The 15,045-nt window shown below is 43.7% G+C and overlaps 1 protein-coding gene across 21 annotated transcripts in view; it reads left to right on the top strand.

Annotated features, from left to right (window-relative positions):
* Nucleotides 1-364: 364 nt before the first annotated feature.
* The window catches only part of Rbfox2 (RNA binding fox-1 homolog 2), a 246,182-nt gene continuing 231,501 nt past the window's right edge, over nt 365-15,045 (top strand). For all 21 annotated transcript variants that reach the window (XM_051189275.1, XM_051189271.1, XM_051189272.1 and 18 more), the window contains exon 1: nt 365-703. In XM_051189275.1, the coding sequence (XP_051045232.1) occupies nt 524-703 (180 nt within the window). In that variant the 5' untranslated portion in view covers nt 365-523. The remainder of the gene's footprint in view (nt 704-15,045) is intronic.

The raw sequence follows: 15,045 nt of genomic DNA, 5'->3' as shown, positions 1-15,045 counted from the left end.
CGAATCCCACACATCCAGGTCCCTCCCTCTCTCCCTCCTTTCTCTCTCCCCGCCTTCCCAGCGCTGCCACAGTGGCGGGACGGAGGATCCCGACCAGTGAGCTGGCTGCGGCTCCGCGCTCCTCCTTCTCCCAAATAAACAGCCCTCCCCACGCAGGGAGCCCGGGCCGCCCCCTTCCTCGCGCAGCCGGCGATTGGTGAGGGAGCGCGGGACCGAAGGACCAAGGGACGGAGGGAGCCGCGCACGCGCGTGCGAGCGAGGGAGCGAGCGAGCGGCCGGCGCGAAGCCGGAGCAGAAGCCGAAGCCGTAGCCGGAGCCGGAGCCGAAGCCGAAGCCTGAGTCAGAGCAGTAGCGAAGCCGAAGCCAAAGCCAAAGCGGGACTCCGGGCCGGCGCGCACGCACGCACGCACGCGGGGGCGGGGCCGGCGCGCGCCCGCCTGTCGCGACTGTCGGCTCCAAGGCCCAGGGGGAGGTGGCCTGTCGCGGGTCGCCCGGCTCCCGGAGGCTAAGGGGGCGCGGGCGGATGGCGGAAGGCGGCCAGCCGCAGCAGCAGCCGCCTCAGCTTGGGCCCGGTGCCGCTGCCCGGGGCATGAAGCGGGAGTCGGAGCTGGAGCTGCCGGTGCCCGAAGCGGGGGCAGACGGACCCGAGCCCGGCCTGAGCAAGCGGCCGCGCACGGAGGAGGCGGCCGACGGCGGGATGCAGGTGACCGCGCGGGATGGGCGCCCGGTGACGGCGGGCCGCGGCGGGCTCGGGCCTCGGGGCGCCCGGTGGTTCTGGCTGGATAGTGGGCTTGGGGCTCGGTGCAGGGTCTCTGCTCCTAAGGGAGCCCCGCAGGCAGCGCGAGGGAGTGGGCTTTTCCTTTTGGAGTTGGGGGATTGAACAGGATCAGGATGCCGTCTGTTTCTTAAGCTCGTCCCCAGTTCCTTGAGAAGTTGGGCATCCTGGATCTGTTTGTCCAGAAGAGAGCTGTTGGGCCGAGTCGAGAGAGAGCGAAGCTAGTGGGAAAGCTCCAGAGAAGAAGGTGGCGCTTTTTGGTTTACCCTGGGTACCCTGGGAGGAGGAAAGGGGAGCGGCATCTGTGGACAGACTGAAAAGCCAGCCAACTCCTGGAGAGAAAGCCGAAAGGGGATGTGGCTTAGCTTGTGGGTTCAATCAGTTACACAGGGAGTCCTGAGAAGTCCGCGGAGTTTGGTGGTGTGGAGGCACCGTGGTGTTCAGTGTCATCCGTTTTGTGCAACGTGCTAGTAAGTCTGGAGACAGACACCGGGCATGTCCCTCCTGTGCTTTACCCGTTGCATTCTACCTTCGTAGGGCGAGTTCCTTAGTGTCCTGGGGTAGAAAAGAAAATTTATAGGGTTGTTAGGAGACTGGTTTCTGAGTTGTGGCCTCAAGGGTAAGCTGACTTATGAGGGTGGCAAAGACACTGATGCTGTCGATTACTACTTAGTTTGAGGAAGGGCATGAATATTTTATGGGCTTTAGGATTTGGTCTCTGTTTAGAAAATATTGGTTACAAAATAGAGAGGCTCACTCAGCAGCAATGGGATGCTGTCTAATTCTTTTAGAACCATAGAATGTTAGAGATGGAAGGGACCAGAGGTACCTATCTTCTTTTCCACTAGGGCTTCTCAATCTAATATACTTGGGAGAGTTACGCAGAATAGTTGATGTGCACTTTCAGTGAAGAGTCAGTACTTTGCATCTTTTTGTGTGTGTGGTGGGAAAGGTTGTGCTCAAGTCCAGCATGTTTTAACAACCTCATTTTTATAGATAGAGAATTAGAAGTCCAGAGAAGACGAGTGACTTGACTAAAGCCACCTGATAGCTGGTTCTAATTCCTATTCCTGTTCTCTCCATTACACTACTCCTGGAAATCTCTGCAGTGCTGAAGACTTCCTGTGCTCTGCCTGACTTCCTGTGGCAGGGAAGGAGCTGTACTTAAAGCCTGGCATGATTGCTGTGTGCCTCTTGTCTCCTTTGCAGAACCCACACTATGACCTCCATTGGTTTAGTTAAATAGGATTCCCTGGGTGTTTATTTTTTAATTCTTTTGTTTGCTGGCTTTTATTTCCCTTAGAAGTAGTCTTGTTGGGCAAGAGTGATTGTGAGGTCAGTCTCAGAGGCATTGAAGAATGGGGAGACAAAGTGAGGTGGGTTAGCACTGGACGATAAAGAGGAAACACTGGGTAGAGATGCTGGTGGGTGTATTCACTTGGTGTGTGCACACATCTTTGCACTTGTGTAGTCACTTTCTTTTCTTCTCTCTGTTAGTCTTAGTTAATAGTTCTCTTTGCTTTTCCATTCTTTTGCTTAGGGCCTATTATTTGCTGACCACTTTCACAATGGCTAAGGATAATGATACTTGGAAATGAAGTAGTGCATAGGGACTTTGGGATGTTCAGAGGGAGGAGTGAATTAGGTCCTTTGGGTACAATCGGATAACTTAGAGTTATACCATAAAGAATCATTTTACTCTGTATACTTAAGGATATTCTTTACTTTTCCCATTGTACATTCTTATGATTATAGGTTTTGTTTTTGAGACAGGGCATATTTGTAGCCTAGGTTGGTCTTGAACTCATGGTAGCTGAGGATGACCCTGAACTTCTGGACTCCTGACTTTGCCTCTGCCTTCATGGTAGATTTCTGAGATTACAGGCATGTACCACCAGGCCCAGTTCATTATTGTAGTTCTCTTATACCATGTCACAGAGGTATCAACATCATCATTGACTTAGCCTTCGCTCTGTTTTTAACTAGTTCTATTATCCTGGGGAAAACTCATGTTTTGGGACCTCGTTTTCTTATTTGGAAAAGTGTTTGTATAAAATGATTTCTAGGTTGCCTTCTTTAAAAACATAAGCCAAGTTCCCATTCCTAACTGTACATGTGACCTGCATAGGGAGACAAATGAATGAAAACTTAAACTAAAAAAGCCTGTGGGTGTGTAATACTTAACTAATGTTTATCAAGCAGCTGTGATACTCTTAGGCACTTTTTCTTTTGTTGTGTTGTTTTTGAGGCAGGGTCTCTCAGTCTAGTCCTGTCTGTCTTGTTGCTTGCTATATACACCAGACTAATTTTGAATTCATAGATCTTCCTGCCTTTTCCTCCTGAATGGTGGTTTATAGGCACTGTTTTAATCCTGGAGGATATATAAAGAAATCCTAATTTTATTGAACTAATAGTCCATGGAAAGGGACAAATCAGGAATTTTTGTTAGCTTGTGAGAAAATTAAGTAGAGAAAGGGATAGACAGCTTTAGAGATGGTGAAAAGTGGCTATAGGTGGCTTTTGAAGTGAAGATGTGGGTCATTCAGAGGTTTTAGGGAAGAGGATTCAGGCCATTCAGTGGTTTGAGGGAAGAGGAACCCAGAGTGCTGAGGCATTGGGAGGGAAGCAGCTCAGTGTGCTGCACAGGAGGCCAGTGTTGCTGGAACAGAATGAATGAACAGGCATGGGCCTTCTCAGGAAATAGCACTTTAGATGGGCCTGGATGCTCTATATAAATATCTATCTTATCTTCATACAGGCTTTTTAGTATATGGATTTGTCATATAGCATATGCTTTCCCCCCCTCCCCCCATATCTGAAGACAGCTGGAGTTTTTCTGAAGTCATAGCCGGGTCCTTGAAGACTTGCCGACAGGGTAATTGGTGCTATTAGACTCTGCTTTTGCCTGCTGGTATATTTATATGTACATACATGTTGTCTTTTATTGTTATTAGAGGCTTTATTGTGCCTGCTTTCTTAGACTGTAAGCTTCTATAAGGCAGAAGCTGTATTTCCTTTGTTTATTCTTCTTAATGCCTGGGTTTATAATAACTGTTCAATGTCTGTTAAATTGAAGCTGAAATTTACCATTTACAAATAACATACGGATTAAATTAATCATGAGATTCCTGAGTAAAGGAACTATCACAAAATTACTCAGTGCCCTAGAGGGCAAAGGATTAACTTTTTTTTTTTTTTTTTTTCCAGAATGCAGTAGTTGACTGAGTTAATTCTACATAGTAAATGGAATGACAACCCTAAACTAGGTTCTAAAGCTGAGTCTTGTTGGGGTGGACCCCTTAGCTTTTGAACATCATTACTTCCAAAATGGAGTTCTGAGGCTCCAGAGTCTGGGCTTGTGTTGTAAGCCTTTGGCTCAGGAGGAACCTGGAGAGAGGAAGAGAGTGCTCTCTAAAACAGTACTCAGCCATCTTAGGAGTGGAGAAGAGTCAGTCCACTCAGCAGGGGAAGATTAGAGAAGAAACATGGAATGTGGAATTGGAGGGAAGCAATGGATTCAGTATAAACATTGAAGCATGGTTGAGAAATGAGGCTATGAAAAATGGAGCCTGGAGATAAGTGTGTAACTTGTAGACGTTAGCACATATCCCACTTTAACAAGGCTGATGTATATGACATGGTGTTTCTACCAAACACACAGAGGGATGCTTTGGGTCAGTCTTTCTAGAGATTGCAAACAACTTAGTCATCAAAAATTGTGTTTTTATGTAATTTTCTAGGAATTTGGCTGCAGTATAAGGTAAGATATATCTTAATTATTACTTATAACCTTCAGCAAAAGTCTTTATGGCAGTGAAAAATTGGTATGTGATGATTTTGTGGCCTAGTAACTGCTTCTGACCATAGTTATCAATCTAGAATAGCTAAGTGAGTTCAGCAGTGTGAACAAGTGTGGTGTACATGTATGTGTGTAGATAAATTCATACTCTGGGGAATGAACCTAAGGTCTCGTGTGTTTGGTAATTAATTACCTTACCTCTGAGCTATGTCTATAGTCTGTTAGATGTGTGTGTTTTCCTAGTATTGGAGAGCAAACCCTTGATCATACTAGGCAAGCATTCTACCATTGAGTTATAATCCCAGCCCTATTTTTACTATATATGTTTGAGATAGTATCTTACTACTTTGCCTGGGCTGGCCTTGAACTTACTGTGGCCTAGGTAGGCCTGCTGTCCTCTAAGTCAGTCTCCTGAGTGGTTAGAATTATAGATCTTGACCGTCAGGTATAGTTTACTTTTTAGTTACTCTAGTATTAAGGAGGGAGGCTCTTCCTGGTCTCAGAGGAGGGCTCTTAGGTATTCTGTGTGTGAATTTGGTGTCGGATGAAGTCATTTATCTTCCCTTTGTTTATTTCTGGGTTGATTTCCTTATGGGTAGGTATCTTATTGGACCCTTATTTGGGTTTTTGGTTCTGCTGCTCTCTGTAAAGCTACTGAATAATGTCCTTTCAGGTAATTTCATGGGTAGTATCTCACTTAAATGACTTAAACCTCATTTCTCTCTGCCTTAGTTTGTTAGGCTGCCACAACCAAATGTTACCCACTGTTGGTTATATTTATAGCTCACAGCTGTGAAAGTCCAAGATGGTGCCAGGAGGTTTGGGACCTGGGGAGGGTCTGGCTATCTGTTAAGGTGGCCTTTGCTCACTGAGTGCATCAAGGGTAGAGAAGTGAGTGACACTTTTCTCAGTAGCCCCACCCTCTGGATCTCATCAAATCCTAAGACTCCTCCAAATGCTGTCACTCTGGGAGCTAGGGCGTCCACTGAATTTTGGGAGGACACATTTAGATGGAGAAAACTGAGGCATAGTCAAGGGGAAAAAAGTCACTGATTCTTTTTCTCATTTTTTGGGAAAATTTTCCTTTCGTGTATGACATGGAAGCCCAGAAATGTAACCCTGGGGGTGTATTTGAGTTATAAATGTAATTATTCTTGTAGGTAACTCAGCCTGAGGGGATTGTGTCTTAACTCCCTCCGTTCTTCTAGCCGCCTTGTCATTCTTTTCTCTATCACACTGGCAGTTGAACTTAGAAAGTGAACTTTCATATTGTTGTAAAGCAGACCAGAGCAGACAGGCCTCAAGATTACAGGTTGAGGGGAAAGCAATGGAGACTCCTTAATGTAAACATGTATGGTAATGGTGCTGGTGAGGTGCTAGTCGGATGTCTCCAGGCCTTTAGTGGCTGTTGGGCTTTAATTGCAGAAACAATTGTTTAGTGAGTGGATTTGTTTGAATTTTTGTTATGTGTTGTAAACACAACATCATAAGCACCTTTATTCTGGGGTACACTTAAACTTCAAGTAGAGACAGGAGGGAAAGGACTGTAGAGGTGGTGGAAAGGAAATGGCAGCCTCTGGAGCACGAGCAGACAGACAGATGGAGCGAGGCATGGCACATGCTGTGTTTAAGTGGCCCCTAGCAGTATTGAGTTTCTTACTCTTCCCCTGCTGCCCCAGTAGGAGCAGGCAGCTTCCATGGCTTAGGTTTCATTATCTAATCCATCACAGATCAGCTTGAATAAGCCCATTGGCCGATGCTAATCTAGTTAGGGTAGTGCAAAGCTGCTTGAGCCAGGATTGGGACAAAGCGGATCAGAACTGCCATGTGAATCCTGGACATATTTCTGTAATTTGGGTTGGCAAAATGGTTTGGGAAATCAACTAAGAGAGAGAGAGAGGGAGCAGCAGGGCATTTCTTATCCACTCCCCAGACGTTATCTTAGGGACCCTGTGGGAAGAGTGTATGGAGGGAATGCGTCTCTGGAGTTGATTTGATTATTTGAGCCTAAACTTAATTTTTAAAAAAAATTTGTTTATTTTATTTTTGGTTATTAATGTTCAAGAGTCTCCTTTTTAGCAGCATTTGGATAACCATTTGTTATCATCTAGTTGTGTCTGACCTTTCTGGGTGATCCCTTATTTGAGACTTTAGAGGGTTATCTCTTCCTTTATAGGGGGAGAGCCTGTTATTACCAAGCTGGTTGTATAAACACTTGTTATCTATATATTTTACAGGTAGTGTAGTAAACACCACTAGACTCTCTGTTTGGATTTGAGTCCTAGCTTCTCCACTTACCAACTCTTGGCAAGGTCCTGAGTTCTTGCATGCACATCTGTTACCTGGAAGAATGAATGCTTATGGGCTACTCTAATGAATAACAGAGATTATTTAAAGTGCATATCAGTGCTAAATGTTGATTCCCAGCTCTCCTTATATCCTGCTGTACGGCACTCAGTCAGTTTCTGCTTACTGCTTGATCAGTATGGAGTGGTTAATGTGCTTCCGATTAATTAAGTGCCAGAGTTGGGAGATGAGTGGTGTGTTAAACTGGGGAACCTCATTTGCTCTATATCCAGGGGGAGGAAGAGAATGAACCTGACATTAATGTTGTTCTGTGTTTTGGAGGGCTTCATTTTGTGTAAGATTCAAAGGCTACTGAAATACCTTGGTTCTAGCTGGGGCTGAGGAAAGTGTAGCTAGTCTGTAGAATCCAGGGGAGCCTTCTTGGGAGGTGGGTGACAAATTGGTTATTGTTCTTCCAGAGGACCTGGGCTATTGGATCAGTGAAAACATGTTTCAAATCATTTAAGTTTGTTGAATAACTATGTTGCATTAAGTAGATTGATTGCTGCCTGGTGTTTTTTGTTTTTTGTTTTTTTTTTTTTTGAAACAGGGTTTCTCTGTATAACCTTGGCTGTCCTGGAATTGATTCTGTAGATGGCCTCAAGATGGCCTCAAACTCACAGAGATCTGCCTCTGCCTCTGCCTCCTGAGTGCTGGGGTTAAAGGTGTGCACCACCATGGCCCAGCTTGTTTGTTTTGTTATGTCTTGGATTTGTGGAATTGAACAGGGGTATCTCTTTTCTCAGTGTCTTCAAACCAGCTTCAGATAGGAGTGATTCCCCAAAAGCAGATCTGCTGTTAACTGCTCAAAAAAATGTTGAACTCTGTGCTTGCCCCAGGATCACATCCATTCTCCTGTTAGTCTACGTGCCCCTTCTTTTTTTATACTCTACTTCCATGTCCATATCGAGAGGCTTGTAGTTTGTGAGGATGCCAGGCCTGCACTTTGTTTCTGTTCCTTTTCAGGAAACTCCTGCCTCTTCTCTATCCCATTGCCTTGGCCTCCTTACCTCTTATTTGTAAGGCCTGAGTGTTGATTATTCCCAGATGTTTTCTGACTACTCTCACCTACCAGTGTCTATAGTTCTGTTGGTTTTTTTGTTTTGTTTTGATATGCATATGTGTGTGCTTTATATGCACATGTATATGTGTGTTTGCATGTGTGTGTATGCTCACTGGAGCATATATGGGTTTGGAAGCCTGAAATTGATGTCTGTTATCTTCCACAATTACTGTCCATCTTATATAGGTTGTTCTTTCTTTTTTAATAATATTTTTAATAATAATAAAAAAACCATTTAACTTTATGTACATTGGGGTGAGGGTGTCAGATCCCCTGGAACTGGAGTTAGGTAGTTGCTAGCTGCCATGTGGGTGCTGGGAGTTGAATCCCTGGTCCCCTGGAGGAACAGTCAGTGCTTTTAACCAGCCCATAGGAAGGTCTTTTGCTGAACCCTGAGCTTGCCTTCCTGCTAGTCTAGTTAATGAGCTTTCTGGGGGCTGGTTTCCCATCTTTGCCTCCCTCTAGCTCAGATTATAGGCTGGCCACCATACCCATTGGCATTTAATGTGGGTTCTAGAGATCTGAACTTCAGTCCTCACACTTGTGTGGCAAGCACTTTACCCACTGAACAGTCTCCTCCTCCCCTTTCTAGATTAACATTTGATCTGATGTCTACCCCTCCTTTCCTGCCTAGACTGTGAAATCCGTAGGGGGACATAGGATTGAATACTATACCTGCCCCAAGGAACCCTGTTCTTGTAGAAGTGAAGATTTTTCTTCTGTTTCTCAGTTGTGGCTCACAGATGGCTTTAATAGTTTCCCCAGATTTTCCCTGAGGGTCTGGCCCTTGTAGTTCCTGTGAAGGCTGGGTGTTGCATGCTCTGTGTGTGTTACTGGATCTCTCTATTGGTATTAGGGTTAAAGGTGAGAAAAGGCTTTCTGAGAACAGAAGCTGGGATGGAATTGAACAGCCAGATGTGTCAGGTGGGCATGGCAACCTGATATTTGGTTTCCTGTGCTCAGATATTAATTGACTGCATGTGTATATGCCAAAAAGCTCCTTTGTAATAGCGTGCTAAGGAAAAAAGGAGCCACACCAGTGAAAAAGGCAGGAACTAACATGTCAGGTTCCCTGAAGCAGCCTGTTGACTTGCCCTTTACCATGCTGCCCAGAGAATGTGGAGGGCTGCAGCTGAGAGTTGCCACTAAATTTACCTGATCATTGTGAACCTTAACCTTTCCTGATCAGCCAGGGAGTTTCATCAGATACTGTAAGGGGTCTAGGAAGACATTTTACACAACATGTGTTGTGGTTTTTTAGATCACTCATGTTGGGTATGTTTGAAAATGAGGAAGTTTGACACATTTGGTAGATTTGTAGAACTTTATAAACATTTTCTTTATGCTCCTTGTTTTCCCCTCTGGTTTTACTTGGAGCTACTTGTTCTGGTTCCTTTATAACCCTGGCCTGCTTTCCAGCTTCCAGCCTTCCCCAGTTAGTGTAGTAGGGGCTTCCTGAGGGCTGCATGTTACCTGGCTTTTTATATTGAGTGGATGCAACAGGTTCTAAGAGGAGGGAGAACAGCTACAACATCCCTTCTGACTTGTCTTGCACTGTGTGACATCTAGAAATGTCATGATTTCATGAGTACTCATGATAAACATCATCACAAAGTGTGTAATATTCTTGAATTATCAAAGATAGAACTTGACTAATGACATTAAAAGACTACTTTTCCAAGGGAAGAAACTGAATTTTTGAGATGGGTGTGTTAAACCGTACATACTTCTTTCTTTTTTAAAGGACCTTAGTCCCCAATAACATACTTCTATGTGAGGTCTGCCACGTAGAGACTGGTTCCTTGGTCTTTTCTTTGTTGAGGGAAAGTACTTTTGCTTTGGGTATCAGGTTTTTTTTCCAGGTATATGATTTTTTGTTTGGTTGTTTTTGAAACAGGGTCTCTACAGCTCTGGCTGTCCCGGAACTCACTGTGTGGACCAGGCTGACCTCTAACTCAGAGATCTGCCTGCCAAGTACTAGGACTAAAGGTGTGTGCTACCATGCCTGGCTCAGGCATGTATGGCATTTAAAGGAGACATTCTGTTTATTTTTCTTTCTGGCTGCATTGATTTTTTTTCTTCTTCTTCTGATCCTAATTGGAAGTACCACAAGCAAAGCATGAATGATTTTGAGAGATGGGTTGATGGCTGTGGGACTGACTCTTCGTGTTTTGGAGGTGAAAGTGAGTGTAGGTGGGCAGAACAGGGATAGAACTGGTACTAGGAGAGCTAGAGGAACTACAGACAGGGCTATGAGGTCCCAGTGTAGCCTCCAGCTACATTAAGTTGGAATACTTAAGGAACAGAGAGGCTCATGGGAAGTTCTTCCAACTGTTTTGAGAGCTTCCCCCTACCCCCTGCATATTGGCAGCTGTTTGGAGGAGGGGACGTTAATTGCTGACAGAATGTTGTTCAGAGCAGACCTATATGGATCTCATTTAGGGATCAGTTTCTTGCAACTTTGATTCAGCTTTCCAGGAAGCTAGTGGGATTTGTGATGGGCTTGCTTCATTTGTCTCTGTGGGGCCAGTAGAAAAGCAGCTGCCTCAAGGTATGAAGCTAGTTGAAGAGATTACTATCTTCTCCTGGACTTTTGCACTATTGCCTGCAACCTTGAGTTTGTTTTCTCTTATCTTTGTTTTTAACTGTTTTCTTTCTGCAGTTCAGCATGCTCCACAGAAATTATTGAAAGGGTTAGAAATAATCTTGGTGGAAGGCAGAGGTTGTATATCTTTGATCAGCTTCTTGCCTCCTTCAGGTTTCCACCCCATGTAAAAGCATCTGCAGATGAGGTCTCTTACCCCTAATCAGGCTGGATGTGTAGCTTCGGCAGCCCTTACCGTCTGCAACTTGATTTCTGTGGGATGGGATGGTAGGATTGTGTGATTTGAAAGCACAGTTTTTGGCAAAATTGGAAGTTTTGTGGTAGTTCTCAGCATCACACTGCTGAACCCATCGGCTTGCACCTTACAGAAACTAACAGGAACACTCACTGTCAGTAGTGGGCCGAGTGGGCTTGGTGACTTTGTTGGAACTTAAAGAAATCTCCACAGTGATTGCCTCTTACACTGGGAGCTTTGGCAGAGCTGGTACTTTTGAAAGTGCCACACCAGTTTTGTACTGTACATCTCTCCAGGAGGGAGTGGCGTGGCGTGCTAGGCAGGGTTTCATATATCCTGTGTTTGCTGTACTCAACAGGCTTTACTGCATGTTTTATATGGTGCATTGGAACTTGAAGCCATAGGCTGATTCATTCATTCTTCCTAATTTAATATCAGCGAAGACTGAGGTAGATAGTCCTGGTCTTGTTCAGGTTTGCATCTGACTTTAGACAGTCCTTTTTGGGGGTTAGAGGAGGATCAATGTCTCTTGTGTCCTAGGCTGTCCTTTCCTGCTCCACCTTCTGAGGGTTGTGATTATAAGCATGCACCACCATGCTCAGTTTAGGCAATGCTGGGTATTGACCCCAGGGCTTTATGCTTGTTGGATAAGCACTATACTGACAGAGCCCTGGATATTAACATTTTAACCATCTCTGGCCCATGTTACTAATTGCTCATTGTAGACATCTTTTGGTTCCCTCCTGTGCATAGGTCTGTAGCTGCTTCCTGTGATACTAAGTCTTTTTGCTGTAACATTTTGGTTTTAGCTGGTTGTTTTACAGTGTCAGAGATCAGTTGGTTTCCTTGGCACAACCTGCCTTCAGACTCCTGTTATTATATCTGTTATTATATGTGACAGTAGTCACTCAGAAAGATACTTATCAGGAACCACAATGACTTTTGTCAACTGGCTAAAAATGCTGTGATGATAAATGATCCTGTGTCTGTCTGTGTGTTTGTGTCCTGTTTACTTATGTCATGCTAGGCCTTGAATTTTAGTGATGGAAAGGCTATTTTAAGAATTCCTTTGATATTCTCAATGGGCTCATTTACTTTAATTTTTGGATTTTAGCTTTAGTGTTTTAGACAGTAAGTAAACACTTAACTTGATTTAACAATATCTTTCCAGAGCTTGACCAATCCTAAACAGTTTATCTAGTCTAACTTTTTTTTTTTTTTTTTTTTTTTTTTTTTAGTTTTGGTTTTTCGAGACAGGGTCTCTCTGTGTTGCTTTGTAGATTTGTAGATCAGGCTGGCCTTGAACTCACAGAGATCCACCTGTCTCTGCCTCCAGTGTTGGGATTAAAGGTGGGCACCATCACAGCCCAGCTGGTCTGACATTGTTTTAAGCAAAGCATATTGTTTAATTTGGGATATCCAAAACTGTATTCTGTTGATCTTTGAGAAACATAATATTTTTGGGAGAAAAAAGTAAAATCACTTTGGTAATTAGAATTGAAAAGGTAGAAGGTACATTTCCAAGCAGATGTTGTGACTTTTATAAAGTATTTCTTTTTCTCTTCCTGTTTTTTGAAGACAGGGTTTCTCTGTGTTGCCCTGGCTCTCCTGAAACATTCTGTAGACACAGCCTGTAGAACAGGCTGGCCTGGAACTCACAGAGATCCTTCTGTCTCTGCCTCCAGAGTGCTGGGGTTAAAGATGGGCACCACCACCTCCTAGCACTGAATGTGAAGTCTTAATACAGAATTTCCAAACTGGCTTAACCAAATCTGATATGTGCACAGGTTTTCTATTTCTAACTTAATTCCTGACTCTGCTTTTATAAACATTACATTTAATGAAATGCCTCCCTCTCATGGTGAGTCCCATTTGCCCCAGATGTGATCACACTGTAGCCACTACTTGTTCTTGGAACCCTACATTTTTCATTTGCTTTACTAAGTGTAAATGCTTTTAATGTGACAGCGAGAGCGTCTGTTAATGGTTTCAGGTGTGTGGTGCTCACAGATGCTTTTCTCAGTCCCCAATTATAAAAACTAGAATGACCTCACACAGTCCTCAGCTGGGTGACTGAGCTTCTGCTCTGTTCTATGTGTGTACAGTTTCCAGTGTCAGGGAGTAGTCATAACTTACTAAATGTTTATTGGAAACAGATCAAACTGTGTATCTACACACATCTCTCCATGCTCACATCTCTGGATCTGAAGCATGCTGCCTAAAGTTGCATGTTGTGGTCGTGAAACTCATGGTGTATTTGTAAAGGGCTTCTCCACAGGCCTCAGTCAATCCCTACAGCAGTTCTAAAAGGTAGGACTAGGGAGAGGCAAGCTGAGACTCCTCCTGGATCTAGAGGCTCTTTATCAAGGTCTTTTAAGTTTTGTTCTTCCATAGGAATTACTGGTATGACAGATGTAAACAGAGCACATAGGTACTTTGTTGTTCTTGAATGCCACATACTTAATACTAAAAGCATCTCTCCCTTCTGCTTCAGGTTTCCAAGTGCTGGGATTAAGGGTGTGTTCACCAAGCCTGTCTTAGAAACATCTCCAATGATGTCACTTTCTGTAGAACTTGAAGGCAGCACTGAAACCCAGTTTCTTTCTTAAGTTATTTGGATATAGCCAGTGTATGTCCAAGAGCCAAACAGAATATCAGGGCTTTGTGTGTTTATCTTGGCTTCAGTGGTTTAGATTTGTGGGAAGCAACGTGAGATCTTTGGTTGTTGTATGGATGATGGTTTTGGTTTTTGTTGTTGTTTTGTCTCAGAATTATCTCATTCCTAATTTTATTGTTGATTGAGTGATGAATTAACAGCATATCAATCAGTTGTTTGATCATGGAAGACAAAATAAAATCAAGACTGAAGGTTTGGAAGGTAGCTTTTCCCAGCCCGTGGCTTTAGCTAAGGGTAATAGTTGATGTACTTAATAATTTATTTTTGGGACAGGTCTCATTGATGTACTTAATAAATTTAATTTTGGGACAAGGCCTCATTGTGTAGCCCTGGCTAGCCTGAAATTCACTATGTTGACCAGGCTGGCCTCAAACCCAGAGATCTGCTTGCTTCTGCCCAATGAATAATGAAACTAAAGGTGAGTGCTGCCACACCTGGCTTTACATTTATTTTAAAACCTATTGATATTCACAATATTTAATATTCAGAATATGCAGAGATTAAGGACTAGAAAGTCTGCCTTCTGCCAGCTTCCCATTTTGTCCTGGGGTATCTGGTGTGGTGGTGGTTGTAGTTTCTCCCCAACATAGACCATCCATATACATATCCCTGCCTCTGACAACTGTAACACAGGACTAGTACTCATACCATTCTGATTTCTGCTTTTCTCTCTTTGGGTGTACTCTTATCCATTTACCACCCCTCTTTCTAACTTTCTAGAATGAAGATTGTTTTGTTTTGCTCTTCTGAGATAGCCACATCTGTGTGTCTAGTGTGAATGAGTGATTAGTCCTGGACCTCATTTGGTATGTTGCCATATTTTTCATGGAACCAGAAGCACAAGGCCAGAGACTTTGACTGGTGATAGCCACAGAGTTACTGGAGTAAAAGACAAGTACTATCAGCTTTCTGCCTTCTAAGCCAGCTGCTTCAGGTTCTCTGTACTAGTGGGGCAAGCTGTGGGTCAGATAACCCATTTGTCATTGAGCTAGTTCTTCATGGTCTTCAGGATCTGCCTTGAATCACTGCACATATAATCTGACTGCAGTGATTTTATTTCTTGTGACATCTCTTGTAGATCAGACATCTCCCAGGTGCCCAGGTTTATTTTGATTGACTATCACTGCCATGCACTGAACAAAATTTGGTGTTGAGTTGTGAGAAAGGAGGGTTTAATTGGTAGTAGGTGTTCCCATCTCAGCAGCCATAATTGCCATTTGCCACATGTAATCCCTATGTTAGTGGGAAGTCCAGGTTGATATTCTTTTCTAGAATATGAGCTCTGTGTAACTGAGGCCTGATGGGAAGTAAGAAGATACAGTTCAACACACAGGAAATATTTTTTGTTTCCTGGATGGTAGGGGATTAGCTTTTGAATTTAGGCTTCACTCTAGCTCAGTTACTTTTACAAACTAATGCATTTAAAGATGGGAAAAGAACTGTTATAATTTGTTTTGATACAGGGATTCCTCTGTGTAGTCCTTGAGCTCACTATTTAGACCAGGATGGACTTAACTCACAAATTCACCTGCTTCTGCCTCTGAA

This window comes from Phodopus roborovskii, unplaced genomic scaffold (genome assembly GCF_943737965.1).
Source record: "Phodopus roborovskii unplaced genomic scaffold, PHOROB, whole genome shotgun sequence".
Lineage (NCBI taxonomy): Eukaryota > Metazoa > Chordata > Mammalia > Rodentia > Cricetidae > Phodopus > Phodopus roborovskii.
Note: the sequence above shows the minus strand (reverse complement) of the source record. Positions and strands in the feature narration are given on the sequence as shown.